The sequence below is a fragment of the Pempheris klunzingeri genome, chromosome 3, assembly GCF_042242105.1.
Source record: "Pempheris klunzingeri isolate RE-2024b chromosome 3, fPemKlu1.hap1, whole genome shotgun sequence".
Lineage (NCBI taxonomy): Eukaryota > Metazoa > Chordata > Actinopteri > Acropomatiformes > Pempheridae > Pempheris > Pempheris klunzingeri.
The window spans coordinates 17,789,679-17,809,909 of NC_092014.1; the positions used below are offsets into that span (position 1 = coordinate 17,789,679).

General features: G+C 43.8%; 1 protein-coding gene across 2 annotated transcripts; it reads left to right on the forward strand.

Moving 5' to 3' along the window:
- Window positions 1–64: 64 nt before the first annotated feature.
- ubn2a (ubinuclein 2a) lies at window positions 65–20,102 on the forward strand. Of its 2 annotated transcripts, XM_070827485.1 has the most exons (17): window positions 65–704; window positions 1,587–1,703; window positions 2,764–2,865; window positions 3,679–3,789; window positions 4,774–4,877; window positions 6,557–7,151; window positions 8,572–8,642; window positions 8,997–9,126; window positions 10,233–10,339; window positions 10,536–10,646; window positions 11,537–11,680; window positions 12,431–12,481; window positions 12,617–12,659; window positions 13,049–14,620; window positions 14,766–14,973; window positions 15,793–15,861; window positions 17,519–20,102. In XM_070827485.1, the coding sequence occupies exons 1-17, from the start codon at window positions 402–404 to the stop codon at window positions 17,563–17,565; spliced, it is 3,885 nt and encodes a 1,294-aa protein (XP_070683586.1). In that variant the 5' UTR covers window positions 65–401; the 3' UTR covers window positions 17,566–20,102. The 2 variants fall into 2 exon arrangements, with proteins under 2 accessions (XP_070683586.1, XP_070683587.1); XM_070827486.1 differs by lacking the exon at window positions 15,793–15,861.
- The last annotated feature ends 129 nt before the right edge of the window (window positions 20,103–20,231 follow it).

A 20,231-nucleotide genomic window follows, 5' to 3' on the forward strand; every position in this document is an offset into this window, starting at 1 on the left:
GGGTCTAGGATCGGGGCACGCGCTGATTGGACGTGATGACCTCCCCTGTGTCACGATGCTTCCGTTCCGTGCGTACGCGCATGCGCAGCGACCCCTCTCTTCTGATATTTTATTTACTCCCGAAACCCAAGATGGCCCCTGTGAATGTCTCGGTCCCATAGCAAATCGAGGATGCGAGTAGCTGCCGAAAAAACAACTTTCCCCCGACCGTCGCATCCCCTGGAGTTCACTTCGTATGGTGCGGAGGAGGCCCAGTGGTCCGTGTAGGCACTGAGCAGCCGTCGGAGCTCCGCGAAACCTTCTTCAAGCCTCCAATTTGGAGTAGTTTCGCGAAGTAGCTCTTCTCCTCGCTGTCGCTGTCTGTCCGGAGCGAGGTTCAGACAGGCAGGCTGCTCATCCAAATGGCCGAACCGAGAAAAGTGCAGTTTGTCACCCTCTCGGCCTTCGCAGCTGGAGCAGCCGCGGAGTCAAGGAAACGCCGGCTGGAGGATGAGGCCGACTTCAACTTCGCCAGAGCCGGGGAGGTCGAGGCGGCGACCGGGGCAGGAGGTGCTGCCAGCGACGATCGTCGCGGTAAAGCCGGCGACAGGGACAAGGCTGCAGCCGAGAGGAGGGCGACGGTGCGGCTCAACCTGTCCCTCTGCGAGCCCGACGACCGCTCCTCCGTCGAGTTTAATTACGGGGAACTCATCCAAAACCTCCAGGTAGGACCGCGCAGCTTGGCCAGCAGTGCCAGGCCGGCGGAGACTGGAGCTGGAGTTGATTTTTATCGCTCCTGTGGAAGTGTTTGTGCGGACTTGTCATTGCGAAGTAATGGAGGGGAAATGCACCTTGTCCTTCTGTGGACTGGCGTGCTTTGAAAGTGACCATTATAGTGCGACTCCACACAAAAGACGAGCGGCAGTGGGGGGTTTTTTGTTGTGTTTTTTTTTTATTTTTTGGCCACGCAGCCAGCCGGTCCACTCCGTGTGCTTTCCAACTTCAGCAGCAGACTGTTGGAGCTGCTCTTTAATGCACATGCAGAGATGAAGCTCGTCTTCACGCTGCTACCTGTGTCCTGTTCACTCAGACTTGCCCAGCAACAGCCCAGTCACACAGCCATTACAGCACTTGGAAATGCCACATGCAGTTTGGCCCTCTGGCTGCGGGTGATAGATAGATGAGAGAGCATAGCTGATGGAAGTACCAGGATGTAGCACGGGGAGCGAGGCAAATGTCAGAGCTGAGGGATCAGACACACAAGCTCGCCTCATTTTGACTCTGTGCAGCTGCTTTTGCTCCGGTGTTGTTCAACATGGCTGAGAAATATGTGGAGGGAAAAGTTTGCAAACCACAGGACAATAAAATATTTCGTATATGTGTTCATGCCATCACCAAGTTTGGCATATTGTTTTTATTTATTTATTTATTTATTTATTTTGATTCAGTTTATATAAGTTTGCAGCCAACATCGTGGTAATGCATATTGATCTGAACACAGAGTCAGTAACAAGCTGCTACACAGAAGCTAATTGTGTTTCTCTGCTGCCATCTGATCATGTCTATTCATAATCTTTTAATAATACCCTTTTAATTATATGTTCCAGGCAAAGAATAATCCTGCAAGGCTGACTTCATCCCACAATCCCAACGATCCCTTCAACGACGACGAGACAGAGAGGCTTAAGGTTGAGGCCCTGGCTAAAAAGTTTGAAAATAAATATGTGAGTTATTATTTGTTTATCTTATTTTTTTATTTATGAATTTGAAGTGTTTCTAATCTGATCATCTTGAAATTATTATATTATTATTAATATAGCCTGAGCGATACGGGATATTTGAGGCTGACACCAATATCGATAGTTGAGAGTTGAGAATTTCTTTTAACAGCTGGAAAAATGAACTTGTCTGTTCTCTCTGGGGGCCAAACGGTGCGACGATGACTCTGTTTCTAATTGGCCTCTTATGTTTGTCTTTGGTATTTCTGGACTGCAGTTTCTCGTCACTCATTGACCAACATATACATCAGTACTGTGCTTTTTTACTTTAGTAACTTGTTACAGTCAAGTGAATTTAATCTAGTATCATAGATTTGCATGAAAGACCTTTACAGTCTGTACAACAGGTGACGCCCTCAGACCCTCAATTCAGATTCAAACAACAGAAACCTTTTCATGAGGAGACAAGGGGGGAAACCTTTGTATGCGTCTAACCATATTTTGAGGCACTTATTGTTTGTTTCCAAAGCTCGACTGATGTGGGATTTTTGAGGCTGATTTGAACATTTAAAATATCCAATAACAATATAATGTCAGATTTTTTTTTTTGATTCACTTTACATTAACACAAATCAGAAAAAAAGTCACATTTTTGTCTGTGTTTTTAAGGAAATGTGAGTGAGATTCATGGTGGGACATTTTATGGTTGAAAAATAAACTGGTCGGTGCTCTCTGGTGGATAGACTCTGTAATTGTGAACATTTCTTTCTGTGTGATCTTAAACACGACTTTGGCATTTTTCTAGTGCAGTATTTTTTCACATACTGGCCAACACATACTCCAATGACAACATATCTGTAAGGTCTGATATCGGCCGATATATTGGCGTGTTCGATGTGTCAGTCAGGCTCTCGTTACCTAATGCGTGTTCGTGTCCCTAAAACAACAGCAATCAGGGGAAAGTGACAACATTTTTTTCAGTCCTCGCTCTGAAAAAGGGTCGTATATATAAACGTAAGGAGTCAAAATCAAAACTTAATATCTTGAATATTTTTTTGTTTTTTAGGGTAACACAGGGAAAAAGAAGAGGAAGGACCGAATGCAAGATTTGATCGATATAGGATTTGGCTATGATGAGACGGACCCCTTTATCGATAACTCAGAAGCTGTGAGTGTCCCACACTTTATGAATAATGAGGTGATCCCCCCCCCTCCCCCAGAATGTCACTTTAGTTTAGTCACATGTCCCACTTTAGTCTTTCTAACAACACTGGACATCACTCTCTTTTCCCCTTTATTATCTACTGATTAATTTGCATCCACATCACATTTCTAAGCTGCATTTCTCTTGTCTTGTTGTGTTGCGGTCGACGTTATTCCTCTATGGTTAAATATTTATTTCCAGGCTTGATGTTTCAATACTGCGGTTCAGTGCCACTTCTAAAGATAGATGCGTGTCCCTTCTTACAACCAACCTGAGACTACGGTCTAAAATCATCCCCATGACTCATGAATATATACGTGCTCCCTGTGTCCACACAGGAATATGTCATTCTCTCAGTTTGTTTGTTGCTCAGTATTCAGAGGATATCGCTCAGTCCGACTGTAACAGTTAGCATTTTGCTCTTTGTGTGGATTCTCTGCCGTTATCTGATAATTGTTTTGTTGTTTTTATAACTGTCCTCTCTGCACTCACAAATTGGCAGCGCCTGTTTGACCCTTTTTTTCTGCTTTGATATGCTCCATGATGGGAAACTATTTCATCTGTGGCCTGGGGGTGGGGATTGTGATTCTTTTTGGTGATTTATTTATTTTGGCGCACTACAAGTCATCCATTTTAACTGACCAACAGAGGAGCACAGGCTGCTTTGTGAAATGCTAACAAAAAGCATTATCAGTAAGAGAATATTATTATTTCTGTGATCCTGTGATTCCTGTGATCTTATACCACAAAATGTCTTATGTTGTTGTTTTCTCTCAGTACGATGAGCTGGTGCCTGCCTCTTTGACCACAAAGCTGGGGGGATTTTACATCAACACTGGCACGCTGCAGTTCAGAGCAACCTCCGACTCTGACGGAGAGGAGGACAAGGTGAGGCTTCCTTAACAAGAACATGAGGAATGATACACACTAACAAAAACTCAAATGGTAAACTGTAATTTAGGTAGATATGCAGAGGTAATCATTTGCGCCACAGGATGTAAAGAATCAAGTATCCATGTTGGTAAAAATCTGGTTCAGACTGAAATCTTGCAACAGCTCATGAACGAATTGACACAAAAACTTCAGATGTTCATGTTCCTCAGAAGATAAATCTCTTTTCCTGCCTTTGCTAATTAGCAGATGTTGGCGTGCTAAAAGGGTAAATACAAAACCTGCCAAATATCAACATGTTGTTGATATTAATATATAACATGTTGTTGATATTTGTCATTGAGAGAATGTTGGCGCACTGACGTTAACATCTAACTCAGAACACTGCTGTGCCTAAGTAGCGCCTAACAGAGCCGCTAGCATGGCTGCGGACTATGTGTTTTTTTTTTTTATTTTAATGCTTCACCTTCCAAATATGCAAGAAACCATATCTGCTCGGGCCAAGTTCAGTGAAGCTAAAGAGCGCCTTGTACCCTGTGGACAAACGGTGGTCCAGGAAATTGTAATGCTGCATAGAGGTTATGTATGATGTGGTTTAATTTTGCAACGTTGAGAAGTGTGAGCTTCAGTGCCAAATGGTGCTTTATTCAGTGGTGAATAAAGCATTTCTGTGTGTGTCATTTTGATAAATGGTATGGCTACTAAAATCTTAATTGTCCCATGATCTTTGCAAACCGTGACACAGCAGGATGTCAACAGTCCTGATGAAGTGTATGAATGTCCTCCCAACAGGAGGTTGACTTTCATTATTTTTAGTGAGATGTGATGTAGATGTTATCTCTCACCACATCAAGAGAAATCTCTGAAGGACATAATGGTGCATGCTCACTCACAGAGCGCTGTGTGTGTTCCTCAGACAGCATTGATTGTTTGCCACTGTGCACTGTCGTCATCAGCTTACTTGAGTTGCTCTTGTTTCAGAAGCCGAATGACGCCAAAGCGCAGGTGATTAAGAAGAGGAAAAAGAAGGAAGTGAACAATCTTGAAGAGAAGAACCCGAAGAAGAACAGAGTACCTAAACAAGGGTGAGAATCATTGATATGACTCCAAAAGTCCCTGCATGAAGTAGTATAGTATAGTGCAATTTGTAAGCTGAATGAGTAGCTGAGCAAGCTACTTGTCTCTCGTCAGGAGGCCATCGCTTTCCACGCATCTGTAAAATAGACCTTTAAAAAATGTCCCACTTAATCAAATGATTCATTACCATTAAGCCAAGCTATTGAAAAAATGTCACTTTAAAATGTCAAAAACACACAGATACTGTTATGTAAATGGGAAAGTTTTTCTCCAGTGCTTCAAAAGTTGACCTTTTGGACACCCGTGGATTTGTGGGCAACTGTGAATATGTCATGACGCATTTGTCCACTCTTTAACGTGCTAATAATCCACCTCCCTGTGTGACATTATACTCCTGGGCTTTTGTGCGGATCCTCTCATACATCTATCATGAGGCAGGGATGCTGACTCTGACTTGCTCTTAGTTGCTGTGACAAGCCAGCCGCCTTCTAGAAAACGCTCCATTATCTACGCTCAGATAGGCCGAATAGTCATGCCGCTTTTCTGAAAACAACCTCCAAAAATAGCAGCAGCTATTGCAATTGTGCCATTATGAAACAGATGATGTTATATACGTGTGTGTGTGTGTGTGTGTGTGTGTGTGTGTGTGTGTGTGTGTGTGTGTGTGTGTCAGATCTTTCAGAACAGACTGCAGGTTAATCTCTCAGAATCCCCACAGCTCCACGCTCTTCCCACGTCTCTGCGTCGTCTTTGTCAGCGTGTGTCGATGCCTCAGTTTGCCAGTGAAACTGTCTCTTATTTGCAACATGAGTTTCATTTATTCTTTATCTTCTTACCTGCTTGACACTGAAATTGTCTGTCTTTTATTGGGATGTCAATTCTCACATTTGTTCAGCAATTCAAATTGGCTTAATGTGGTGCTGATTTATGGTAGTTTCTTTCAGTTGGAGAAACAATCGACCAATCACGGCTCAGTAGGCAGGACTAAGACAGGCAATATCATATCACTAGTTAGTGCCTTTGATTTGAAATAGTGACAGAAAAATGGCAACAAGTGTGGTTGAGATTGACGTAGTTGTAAATCTTGATCAGTGCGGAAAACGTTGATTAACTAATAAACAATCATCACACCACTACTTCAGTTGTCAACTGAAAATGATGTTAGCGGATTATATGTCACTCACTGCGGATTGGTTACGGCAAAACAAAGTACCCCTTTCTTGGTTCACACGAGTACGTTTAGATGCACACTCATTTGCACAGTTTTTAAGAGTATCCCTATTTGTGCATGTAAACATTGTATCCTGGTAGCAGATTTTCTCCATAGAGTTTTCCGATAGAAAGAGGGATACTGTGCACGTAAACACATTATCCAGCTTTCTGATCATAGTAGCTGAGATGTTAAGGAATCACGACACAGCTGCAAACAGATGATATTATTGATATTACTGTAAAAATCATGGAAACAGGGAGATTAATATCTGGATTTCTCGTGTTCCGTGTACACGTTATATCCTGAATATGAATGATATTTGATGATATATGATGTTTGACTACCAAAACCAGGTTAAGACTCAAAATGCAACACAAACGTGCATGTAAGTGTACTCTGTGTCAGACTGAATGAATGAACAAAATGCAAAAACAAGCACTCAGCATTTTGCTAAAAATGGTTTCCTTCCAACAGAGTGGCAGTCCTCAACCTCCACCGGCCGGAGAAGAAGAAGAGGAAGAAGCTGATGAAGGACTCGCTATACTTGGCGGCCATGCTCCGCCGCTTCACCCGGGAGAAGGAGGAGCTGAAGAAAAGAAACCCGAACATGGCTCACCCTGGCCTGGCAGGAGGCGTGGCTAACAAACTGCACTCCAACAACTCCACGAACCACCTGTTAGCCTCTAACTCCACCCACACGCAGGGCAACACTGCCAGCAACGACCTCTCACTGGCAGACCTCACCTCAGACCCCGCTGTGATGTCACTGCTGGGCTCGGCCAATGAGAAGGAGCTGCAGGATCTCCTTGGCGACCTGGACTTCGGCTTGTTGGACACTGACCAGCAGCATGCCATGGTGGCGGCCAGGGAGAACGGCATTCTGGGAGTCGGCGTTCCGGCTCATAAAGCAGCAGCAGCAGGAGGAGCAGGAGCAGGAGCAGGAGGAGGAGGAGGAGGGGGCGGGGGCCAAGGGCGAGGCCTGGGGTCTTCCAGTGGACTGTATTCTCCGCCCCCGCTGCCTGATGGACTGCCTGCCCCTCTTATTAAACGCATCGAGGACCTGCGGGCGGTGAGTCAGCTGTAGCCTGTCTGTAGGTGGCTGCAATTACCTGTGCAGCCGCTTCACTGAAGTTAAACACAAACGCCAATCATCTCAGGAAATGTTTATTGTTATTGTTTAGTCCAACGAGAATAGTCTGTAAAAAAAGTACTGAACATCGCTCCACGCAGAACCCTGAGGGGTTTTATGTAACTAAAACAGCACGGCTTGAATCAGAGCCTTTTGAAAAAGTTCTTGTTTTTCTCGTTGCTCTCGTATCTCGGAGCCACAGAGTCAATCCGTTACAGGAAATATTATTCAAGATGTTGGTAAAAATGTAAAGAGAGACGGAGAGAAGCAATTGAAGGAGATGATGCATGCAGGGGTGAAAAGGAGGCAGGCAGAGAAATAAATAAAGAAATGGTGGATTATTTTTGTTGCCTACAAAGACAACATATCAGGACAGCTTGGGAGATCCAACACAAGTAAGAATTATTTACTTCAATTCATTAATGGAAGTGTCACTTAAGTCGCATGACCTGTAGTTTGGTTTAGTCGAGGGGAAAAAACGTAAAAAAATATTGTTGGCTTTTAGTTTCCGTCCCGTTTTGTGTTCAAATTGACTTTTTACAAAGTTATACAGAGCAACAGGAAACTCTTGGTGTCTGTTATCTCACTGTTATCAGCTCTCTGTGGACACACAAGGGGGAAATAATTACCAGTAACAGACTGGCTGCACTTTACTGCCTCGTTTGTGTTTATTTTTCTTTCCTTGTGTATAATATAGATCATAGTTTATCATGAGCATGGTTTGTCAAGATTGCAGCTGGACCTTTTATGTCCTAAGTAATGATCAAAAAGAGCCATTTTTGTACCCTGATGTCATTGTTACTGTGTGGTTGCAATGTTTCTCCCTTTTTATTGAGGAACTGACAAAATACGGAGCAGAACACAAGCACAATACATGCTGCCTGTGCTTTGTTTACACTTTCTGACTGACCAGCAAAAACTTGTGCTTTCACTTTGTGATGCACATGTGAGTTACTGCCATGTTTTCTTCATGACGTTGTCTACAGGTATCACTCATACACACAGATCAGGAAATCCTTAACAGTTCTCATGACTCACAGGTGGAATTAACAGTGGTTCTACTTTTCAACCGAAGTTACAATCAAATATCTACTACAAATATCTACTCTGACATCTACTATCAGAAAATGTTTTAATTTAGTCTGAACCAGCCGAAATTAACCAAACCAAAACAGGCAAACCAGCCACATCAATTAGGATAAAAGGTTGTGGCTAAAATTAGAGTCTGATGAGGGTCCATGTCAGCCAAGTAGAGGAGACGTAAGGAAATGTGTTTCTGAGCAGAGTCACAGATATGCATGTATGCATTTGTGCTGTATGAAACGGTGCCGCTGTGCTGACTCAAGCTTTTCTCCCACAGGCCTCGAGGCAGTTTGATCAAGAGGGCAGGAAGAAATTTTTCACCTTGGACATGAATAACATTCTCCTGGAGTGAGTAGGACAGCTTTCAAATCACCGTCAGCCAAATCCCAGCTTGCTCTCCTCCTCCCTTAAACTCCTTCTCACTCATTTTAAACAGATTTCCCTCGCTACCTCGCCTGCTGGCTTTTAAGTGTTTTGTTTTCTCTCCGTCTCATCATCTGTGTTGATGGCATGCTTCTCATTCCCATTCCTCTGTTGTTTCTTCAACTTCATGTTCACCCTCCTCCTCCTCCTCCATTCTGTCTTTCTGTAACCCACCGTCTTTTCTCCCCTTCCACCGACATAACCATCCCTCCCCTTTATTTATCAGTCCCCCTGAATCTCACAATGATGACTCTCTCTCCCTCCTCTTCCTCCTCTCAGTATTGAGCTGCAGGTCCAGGAGCAGCCTCCCGAGGTGCGTTCAGGCATCTACTCGCACATGGAGGCATTCGTACCGTGCAACAAAGAAGCCCTCCTCAAACGCATGAAGAAGCTCAGTCTTAACATCCAGGTGAGTGCGACTTATCTGGGCAGAAAATGAGAAATCCCTTCAATTTAAATCGATCTAGAATTTGATTCGAAAGCATCTTTCCCACAGCAGCCTTTTTGATTCCTTTGTGGTCTTAAAAAGCCAGATTAAGGAAGAACTGAAGCTTCTGTGCCAGGGTACTATCAAAACTCATCACAGCAAAAATGGTTTTATGTGAACCCTCTGTCTGTTCTTGGTTAAAAACAGTCTATACCGTAAATACCTTTTAGGTTTTAGCACATGAAAGTATTTAATAAATCACCATCAAGTTTGTACAACATACATGTCTGTCATGTTTTGGGCAGGTGAGGTTTCTGGTGTTTCTACTTGTTCAACTACTTCCTGTTGATTTGTTGATTTTTGTTGCATCATACCAGAGGTTTTTATATCCCCTTGTTGCTTGTTTGGCCACACACTCACCCAGTGCAACCATGAAATATTAGGAGATTGGTGATTTTTCCTTCGAGGTCTTTATTTTCTGATTTGCATATGCATTTACATATTTCTTAGCAGTTCAGCTGCTTCGTTCAGCCTCTGTTGTCTAACCCCACAACCGATCCTCATTTCTCCACATTATTTGTGCCTTTTCACGCAGCTTTTAATCCTCAGCCATCTTCACTGCTTCAGTGGTTAATGTGCAGGGATCTCAGTGTAGGCTGCCACTGAAAACAGGTTTCCAAATGTCTTTTGTCATGGATCATTAAAGTAGCGTTGTTGATAAAATACAGCTACATACTCCTCCACTCTCTCCCTCTTCAACTCTTACTCTTACTTACTCTTACTACCCCTGTTTTTTTTGTCTACCATTTCTCTTCCTTCCTTTTCTTTTCTTTTCCTTCTCTCCCACTGCTCATCTGACTCTCTCTTTTCCCGCTCTCCTCACTCTGATTTCATTTTCCTCCCCCCTCCAACATTTTTGCTCTCCCCACCTTTTTGTTCCTGTTTTGCTCCCTCTACCCCTCTGTCGTCCTCTGTCCTTAATGCACCCCATCTCTCTCTCTCTCTCTCTCTCTCTCTCTCTCTCTCTCTCTCTCTCTCTCTCTCTCTCTCTCTCTCTCTCTCTCTCTCTCTCTCTTTGTCTGTCTCAGGACGATCGACTACGGGCGCCACTGTTGAAGATGAAGCTGGCGGTGTGCAGTGTGATGCCGGAGCAGATAGCCAGATACAACATGGACTGCATGGCTAAGGTTGCAAAGTAAGTTGATCCTTTTTGTTTCAGAAAACAGACACTGAAGAAAGTAAGCAGATGAACTTTAACTAAAGCCTTTTGCACCCTTTGTCTTCTGCCCCTCGCTCTCATCAGGTCTGACTTTATGGCTGTTTCATGATGTTTACCAACCAACCAGAGTATATCACTGACTGATCACTGTGTGTGCGTGTTTGTCCTGCAGGCAGCAGTCAGAAGAGGGTGACAGGAATGGCTCAGAGGAGGAAGATGAGGAGAAGCCTGGGAAAAGAGTGATGGGCCCGCGGAAGAAGTTTGTCTGGGATGACAAGCTCAGGTAATGATCCAGGACGCTGGATGGCGTGCCGCTGATTTGACTTTGACTCATGACAAATTTTCTTTATACACTGTTCCCCTTTGTCTTCATCTCTCCTGTGACTTTCCAATGCCAGTGTTTAATCTGGTAAAGGGAGCTTACAAAGGCCATGAAGAAGTTTTAAGAATGAATGAGGGGTGAAAATAGCAAAGTGTCATGAATATTTTTTTATTCTGCTTGGAACTCTTTGGATTAACACTCTTCAATTCATCATGCATGAAAATCTGTCACATGGGATTTTTGCTTAAAATATGCGATATTGTTCCTAAATTTCAACAACAGACCTTTAAAAGAGTCCTCCGTTGATTTAGCACTACGCTCCTATGACATTGAACAATTTAAGAAAACGTGAACAATAGATGCAGCAGAACCGGAGATTCTTTTGTTCCACTCATGCTACTTCAATGTCTAAACCTGACACTAACATTACCCACAATGCAACGCAACCTCTGACATTTCTGTCAGAGATTTGGGTTACTTGCGTGAGTACTGGCTAACGTAGCCTCAGCCCACTAGCCACAAAAACAGACGCAGGATGTGTAAAATCAGTGGAGTTCCCCTTTAAAGTTACTGTGGAAAGCTCAGGATTGAACGAATGTGGAAACCCTGGATGATGAAGAATTAGTGTCCTGATGACATGATAAAACTCTTGGGACTGACTCGCAGCTTCTTTTCAATCATTGTTCATTTTCACAGAAGCTTCCACAGTTTTTTTTTTTACACAGTCATTATTACTCCTGACTCCCTGAAGAATAACAGCCTCCTCAGGCATTATGTGCTCAACACCTGCAGCCTAATTTAGATTTCAGTACTGGATGATTTGTGTTGAATGAACATTTGTGTTTGTGCAGGAACCTGCTGTGCAGCTTGGTGCGAGTGAAGCTGAGCTGCTATGAGATGGAGAACCAGTGCTCTCTGTCTGTGGAGGACTACCTCAAGGCCTTCTTAGAGAATGAGGTCAAACCACTGTGGCCCAAGGGCTGGATGCAGGCCAGGTCTGTGTCTGTCTGTCTGTCTGTCTGTCTGTCTGTAGTTTTGCTTACATAGTCTTGATATATATAACAGCTGCTGAAAAAATCCTTTGTGGTGATGAGACAATTTCTGAAATTTCTCCAGGGTGAAAACAAAGGAGTTAACCTTGAAAATAGAATTTAGTAAGGTTTGAGTGTGTGAGTGAGACAGTCACAGCTGTTTATACATCACTGTTCAGAGGTTCATTAGTTTAGTCAGTGTGTGTTCATTACCCATCAAACCAATTTTGACATAATTTTATTGTTAATTTATTCATTTCTACTACCTGCACTGGTTCTGCTACTCCTACTGGTTTCTCATATAGTGAGTGGGGTTTATCTTATGAGCATGTTTAACCTTGTGTACAGTAGCTGTACAGTATGAAAACACTTAATCAGAAAGTTTTGTGTGTGTATTAAAAGTTGTATTTCAAGATGCAAAAATAATGTTTTAAAAGGCAAACACAGGTCACTTAGACGAGATATTTGTATTAGGATATTTAAGAGGAAACTACCGTTTGTCAGGGTTGTATCACGGCAAGTTTGCTAATGCAGAAGCTGAGGTTGCTGATTATCTATTTTTATTTTGTTTCTTTATTTGTAAAGACAACTGGAAGTGATAGACTTTTCTGTAAATGTGCCAGTATTAGCCTGCGCCCTAGTTTCTGGCTGCCATTTTTGTCCTCTGGCATGAACAATGTGTGTTTGTAATCGCTGTGTGTTTCCTCCGCTCAGGATTCTGTTGAAGGAAAGTCTCTCCGTTCACAGTCACCTCACTGGAAACCTGTAAGTATTTTCTTTATCTCACACAGCTGGTGTTTCCTCAATAACACTAACTACTCAGGGATTTCTGCGAGACTGGGCTTGAATGCAAATTGTAAATAGAAAAGACTGAATATTTGCTGCCGTGTTTCCACACAGAGTCAAGAGGAGAGTGGTGCCAGGGCCCAAGGCCAAAGCCAAGGTGAGTGACTACTCAGATCTCGTTCTGTATACGATTTAAAAAAAATATCCAAAGTAATTGTTTTCTAACAGTATTTCCTAAACCCACAATAATGATTTTAATCTGAACACAATCTACCATGCAGCCTTTTAGGCTGTGAGAATCATATTTGCTCAATTCTGAAGACAGAATTGCTGGTTAACTTTAGTTTGATTTTATATAACAAAACTGAAATGAATCTATAGTATTTGATGTATGTATTATTTTATTATTTCCATGTCTTGTCTTAATCTTTGCATTATCTGAGGAAGCTAGAAATGAAGGCCTGGTTCTTTTTGCCTCTGAAGAAAACTTGAGAATTTACAGTATGTTATGGGTTACTGACACTGACGGTGTCTTCTGTTCTTTAGGAGGGTCTTTGGATCCACAAACCATCTCCGGCCATGACCTCCACCCAGTCTCTGCCCACCTCCACGTCTGCTCTGACCTCCAACCGCCAGCCGGTCTCCTCCTCCTCGCCGTCGGAGCCCATTTGTCTGTCGGACTCTCTGGATGAGGACCTGACTGCTCCCTCTCTGGACTCCATCTCCCACGCGCTGGCCCTCCTCAGCAATGCATCCAAGGGCCTGGGCCCCTCAGACAGCCCCCTGTCGCCTCCACCCCTGCAAATGCCCACCTCTTCTCCTCCTCCCGTCACCCCTCACTACCCCTCAGCTTCTCAGCTCTCAGCCTCGGTCGCAGCCACAACGCAGCAACATTCCCTGTCTAAGGTGGAGACCGGTCAACTGGCAGTTGCGTCTGCCGGGAACTTAACAACAACAACAACAACAACAACAACACTACCAACCTCCTCTTCTACCTCCTCTTCCTCGTCTCCCACTGTCGTCTCCCTGGCTCGTGTGCAGGCAGCCGGCCTGTCGCTCGCCTCAAGGACTGCAAATGGTCCCTACGGCCTGATCAAAGGATCTGGCGCCATGGGCCAAACCCAGACTCAGAGACTTGTTACCATGGCATCATCCAATCACAGGCCAAGCTTGGTGATGGGCGGGAGTGGCAAGATGCATCCACATCCCTCCCCATCGCCTCCGAAGCAGCGGCCCCCACCCACGGCCTCCCCTCTGCTGCCCCCCCATCAGAAGAGCTTTGTTAGCCCAGTTGGGATTCTGGGAACTATGGGAGCTCCTCAAGGACTGGCTAAGAGCAGCGCTAAACCCAGCGGCATCAGCAGCAACGGCAGCACCGTGAGCAGCAGCCACAGCAGCATCATCACTCCTTCCTCCTCACCCTCCTCACTTTCCCGCTCTAACTCCACCACCCACCTGCAGTCTTTCTGCCCTCCATCCCCTGCAGCTTCCTCGCCGTCTCCCACCTCCCACTCCTCCCACTCCTCCCACTCCTCCCACTCCTCCCAAGGTAAATCCCACACACACCACCACCACCAGCCCAACTTCATCACGCCCATGCAGGCCACCCTCACCAAGTCCTCCCACAGCAGCAACTCCTCCCCCATCATCAAGCTCACTCCTCGGCCTCCTGCACCCACTCCGCCGCCCTCCTCCTCCTCGTCCTCCCCCTCTCCGACATCCTCGCCCTCACACCCGCTCTCCCATCAGATGATACCCAGCCAACAGCAACAACACCAGTACTCTCCCAAAACCCCCAAATCGTTCCGGCCCCCCTTCAGTATATCGGGTGGCGGACAGGTGAAGCAGACGCCGGGCAGCTGCAGCTTCGCTGGAGGCCAGAAAGCTCAGTCGACCACGAGCATCGGTAGCATCAACAACAGCTCCAACAAGGGAGTGGTATCAGCTGTCTGCAGTCACCCAGACAAAACTCCATCATCCCCTGCACCTTCAATCTCAGCCAATCATGGGCAGAGGCAGAGGGTGGTGGGCGGGGCTAACCAGATCTCAAAGGCAGGAAACGGTTGGGCAGCTTCAGGAACTTTGGCCACGTCCTCCACAACGTCACACCTCTCACAGGTTAGTTTCCAGGGAAACAAGAAGAACATTAGACAAAGGATGTTTTATACTGAGCTTCACTCTGCGTTGGACAGCAGAGTCACAGTTGTGAGTAAATGCGAAAAACAAACTTTGATATTGCAGTTCATTTATCTTTTTTCTGCAGGTTTCAACAGCAGGCACTCCCATCCTGGGCGGCCCCTCCGCTCTGCCCCTGGGCTTTGGGATGTTGGGAGGCCTGGTGCCCGTCTCGCTGCCCTTCCAGTTTCCCTCGTTGCTCAATTTCAGCCCGCCAGGAGCCCCAGGGTCCGCTGGCATGGGCTCAGCCCCCAGCTCCAACTCAGGATACCCCCTAGCACAGAGCGACCTAATGGGTGAGTGGACACACAACTCGTTAAAACACGGTTTCTCCTTTAACATTAAGCCATTTCTGACTTTTGAACATTTTGGAAGCGCAAAGACAAATAAATGTTGGGCCTTTTTACAAAACACATGCAACAACACAAGGGGACACAGAACAGACAGGAACAGTTGGAAACTTGGCAATTATCATTTTATCTTTTCATGGAGACATAAGTTTGATTGTGTTTGGCACAAACTTCCTTAGTTCAATATTATGTCAGCCGCCATTACAGGGCTGGAGTTTAATTTGTAAAAACCACAATTAACATAACAACATTTGTTAGAAAAATAGCAAATCATATATTTTCCTCAAATCATTCAGCCCTGTGTGAAACAGATTTACTGTTTATACAGCAGGAGAGGGCTGAGGGTGATAAAGAGGAACTATTTACATATTCATAGTCTTTATATTTTAATTCCAGCCTCTGTGTGTTTGTGTGCGCTCATACTGAAGTGTACCAGCAGTACCTCCTCCTCTGTGCCTGCTGTGCTCCACATCTCTCACTGTGACCCTCTCACCCCGTCTCCTTTTTTCCTCCATAAACCACATCTCCCTCCTTTGTTCTCTCCATCTTTTGTGTCCGTCTCTGTCATCTCAACCTTTTGTACTTGTGCGCCTCGGTGTCACTTCACTTTGATCCGCTCCTCTCTTTTGTTGCTGGTTTTCCATTTTGCCCCCCCCCATCCACCCGTCATCTTTCCATATTCTCCCTTATCGTTGTTGTTGTTGTTGTTGTTGTTGTTGTTGTTGTTGCCTTCTTCCCTCTCATCTTCCCTCCATCTCTCCTCAGATCTGTATAAGAGTCTCCAGTCAGGGTCGCAGGCTGCCCTACCTCCTCACTTGCAGCTTGCTTTCTCAGGTAATCTGCATTCCTCCTCCACTTCGTGCTCCCTCTCCATCTGTCTGTGTCAAGTCGACCTGTCGTCCTCTGTTCGGCTGCTCTGTTGTTTGCTCTGTAACTTTCTGCTTGCTTCAGTGTATTTGGTGTTTGGCATGCCTCTGGGTTGCCCTCTGTGGTTGTAGCCAGTAGACGCATGCAGAAAAGCTATTGAAGCCATTCAGAGATTTTTCAGCAGTTAACTGAACTCACAGCAAGGATCCAGGTGAACAGATGGTTCTTTGATTCGAGAGCAGCTGCTTGATTACCATAAGAAACTGCAGTGTGTTGATTTGACCGTATGAATTATGAAAAATGGGAAAGCACTTGTTTGCTGATGTTCCAGGGGTAAGTGGGCTGCGGCTGATTTCAGTCCAGTCCCACCCGGATCATAGAGTCAAAGAACGCCTGAACACCTGAACGAGGAGATACAACTCAAACAGTCAGACCAGCAGCAACAACAGCAGCCTGTCGCACCAACTCACAAACTAACTTTACACTGAATATCATAATCAAGCTAGTTTGACACTAAAACGTGTAACTGAACAAAGACATTAGTGCTTGAGATTAAAAGGTGCATCCTCAATAACAGGACGTCATCTAAATATTCTTCTGTTCATACACAGTAATGAGGCTGTGGTACAGCGTGCTGCCTGCTAATTTAATCTAATGAAATGTGTCCAACATGCTAACAGCTGTTAAACATTTCTAATTTCTGAGGCCAATATCAATTGGTGAGAATTTAAAAAAATATTAGTTGTACATAAAAAAGCCTGAAACTTGTCTTTTTCAGAAGAATATTTTTTTTTAGTTGATCGATAAGCTAATAAACAAGAAACAAACATTAGGCCCACTGTTGACCAGATGCATATAAATGAGCACAATTAATGTGCATGTAGAGAAAAAGGCAAAGTAATAAGTAAAGTAAATAAATGATAAAGTAATGTAGAACTCAAAAGAATTTATTGGCAGCAATTTGATAATTGATTGCTTGTTTAAGTCATTTTTAAGGCAGAAATAGTAATGAAGGGTAACCACTGCTCTGCCCGGCTAAATCTTTCATCAAGTGATGGAAAAAGTGCAAAAAGACAAGAGGTTCCTGCACATTTATATTTGCTCTCTGCAGACTGTTGTCTTTTCTTCATTATTTATTGTTCAGTGAAATACACGGATGGTTCCAGGTTCTCAAATGTGAGACTTTGCTGTTTTTCTCAGCCTTACATCACGGTCGATTGAATATGTTTTGGTTCATGGTGACTGTTCATCATTGAACGTATGACAAAGGACATTAAAGACATGCAGCTTGTGTTGGAGGTTATAGTGGCGGCCATTTTACACTATCTCACGATAATTTCAAAAATAATCAGCAGATCAATTGATAACAGAAACAATAAAAATAAGGACTCAGACACGAGGTAGTAGTGAGACAGAGGCAGCAAAAAAGAAACAAATGATGACATTTTAATCATCAAGATGTCGTATTAAAGTCAAATATTCCAGTAAACACTGAGACATGAGTAGGTAGTAGGTGAGTGAGTCGAAGGTTTGCGCTGAGCTGGTGCAGCAGGCTGTCAGACGTTTCACTCTCGTCCAGACAAAGTCAAAGTCGTTAAAAATCCTCTCTGTCCTCTCTGCTCAGACGCGAACCAAAGCCAGGGTGGAGACATGAAGAGGAAATCCCACTGACCAATAACAGCGCAGGACACCGTGGCCTCCTGGACGCCTCCACCAATAGGAATCTTCACTTTGAATGACTGACACAGTGACGTGGCACGAAAACGGACCTAAAGGAGAATGAGTTAATCCTCGCTACAAGTGGCAATGACGAATTAATTTAACTGTATTTTCTAAAGAACCGGGTATGAGAACAAGACGGCGTGAATGACGAGAAAACTTATTTTTTGTTCAGCTTATTTTTATTTTTGTCAACATGTTTACATACGACCGACCTTGATCACTGTGGAATGAGTGTGAGCGAGGTGTGGTACAGATGAGAGTAGTCGTAACGCTACGTAATATAATTTGTATTTAAGCTTATGTGGAATAACAGGACTCTTGTTTCTTGCAGTACAAAAAGAAAAAAGAAAAACAGACGGAGTAATGGATTTTTATTTTTCTGTCTTTTGTCTCAGATGTGGGAATCGTCGTGTCCGTAGAAATTTTATTGTTGGTCACCTCTGCTCCCACAAATGACTGTTAAGTAGTAGCTTAAATTAATATCGATAAATTATTTGTAATTTACACAGGGACAAAAACATGTTGTGGTGTGTGTGTGTGTGTGTGAGAGAGAGAGTGTGAGCGGTGAGGCTGATTTGAATGTGCGTATGTACATAAGAAAACACAATATACTGTTAATTTCTTTCCAGATTACTCTGTATGAATGGGTAAAGACGTGTATCCCCCTTTCACAATAATGAGCGAGTGTAAGTTTGATGCCCCTCTCTTGCTCAGTGTGTTTTTGGTGCTGATTAATCACACTGGACCTTTTCTGGAAAAAAGACTTGAATTGAAAAAGTTTTGGGCTCCTCTTCAGGAGAGAGGAGCTGCCTGTGAGAGAGGGGAGAAACGTCAAGATTGTAGCCTACTTGAAACTTTTTTTTTTTTTTTTTGGTTAAGATTTTTTATTTACTTTCTCTGCTTATTGACTCGAACCAACTTAATATAACACAACGCCTTAGTTTATATTGAAAAAGTATGAAAAAGATCTATGCAGGACTGTAAAACGCTCAATGCAAAAGTGCAAGTCGTCGCTTGGCTTTCAACCTCTACTCAACTTGTCAGTGCATTTCTGGAGTTGTGAATGTTTGTAGATGTTATTACGTCACTTGAGACTCCGTTTTTTTTTTTTTCCAGGTGTGTCTTCAGACAGAGAGCGAAGCGAATTTTAAAAGCGGGCCTACAAAAGGTGACGGATACGGAAAGCCCAACAGCTCAAATACACGCCTTTTTAAAAAAAAAAAAAAAATAAAAAAAAGTTTTTATTTTGGTCAACACACCACGTTACCCACATGCAAACGTGTTAATGTGTTGTCAACATGTTGAGTTTTCACACTGTGACAACACGTTGACGAGGGAAAAATTAGCACGTTCTTAACATTATCAGTCAAATGTTCTCAGCATAATGTCAGTGTGTTTATATTGTGTTTTAAACTTATTATTATTATTATTATTTAAGGTGTTCTCAACATGTTGAACATTGTGTGTATTTGAGCTGTTGGCCTTCCATACTTGAGTTGCGGAGTGTTGAAAGTGTTTCAACTTTAGCGAGTAAAGTGGCGCTTTTGCCACGTGCACGCCATACGATTTAAAGTGTAATTACAAGAGTGGAAAGCCTCCAGCTTGTAATTGTGAGTTGGAGACGTGAAGAATTTCTGACACCCATTTGGTGAAAGAACTGCAGATGAACTGTTGGCAAAATGGCTGCAAAAGTTACGGCAGTTGCATCAAAATAGAATTTAAAATTTTAAAACATTAATATAATATGTTGAGTGAGTTTAACAGAAGTCGCACACTGTTTGTATCTAGTTTCACTTGATAATGAACTGTTACAAAGACAAAAGAAGTGAATTTAGGCAGTTTTATCTGGTGCGGCTACAAGGTTAGCAGCAGGGCTAAACATCATGGAAAGAAGTGTCAACACTCCCTAATGGCTACTGTTTTCCTGTTCTTCCCGTCCTGCTGATAGTACATGAATGCAGCACTCCGGGTTTTATCAGTCTGCTTCATATACGTGCAAACATGAGAGGAAAATCCCCTTCACTGTCTGTCTGAGCACACCTGTAGAGATACCTTCCCTCTGCTGAATACCTCTGTTAACAAAACCGTTCTTCCTGGGTCTCTCGCTGTCCTCCTCTGACTAGTTCCCGCCCTCCCCTTGTGTGTGTGAGTGTGACTGACCGACCGGCGGCACCGAGAATGGCGCCAAAGATTGTTCTTGTAGCACACTCACAGTGTATAAGATGGGGTGCTGCTGGTCTCTGTGTGTGTGTGTGTGTTTGATTATTTCCCCCCTAATGTAACCCATGAGTGTCAACGTGTGGTTCTTCAGGATGTCATTGTGAAGTCATGTGACTGGAGCAGTGGGTGACATCTTATAAATTGTGCTTTCTTTGGGGTTGGGGCAGGATAAAAATGACATTTCGTGGTTAACTGGTTACTTAATTTGGTCTTTTGTAGATTATTTTTGTGTGTCAATTATGAAATTAAACAACAGGTGGTTTTCATGACGGCTCTTTTTTTTTTTCTTCCTCCATCTTGTGCTGAAACGTTCAGTCACTGAACACATGAACAATCACTGTTCATGCACATTTTCTGTGCCACCAGCAAGCTCTCATGCTCCTGCTAACGCTTTG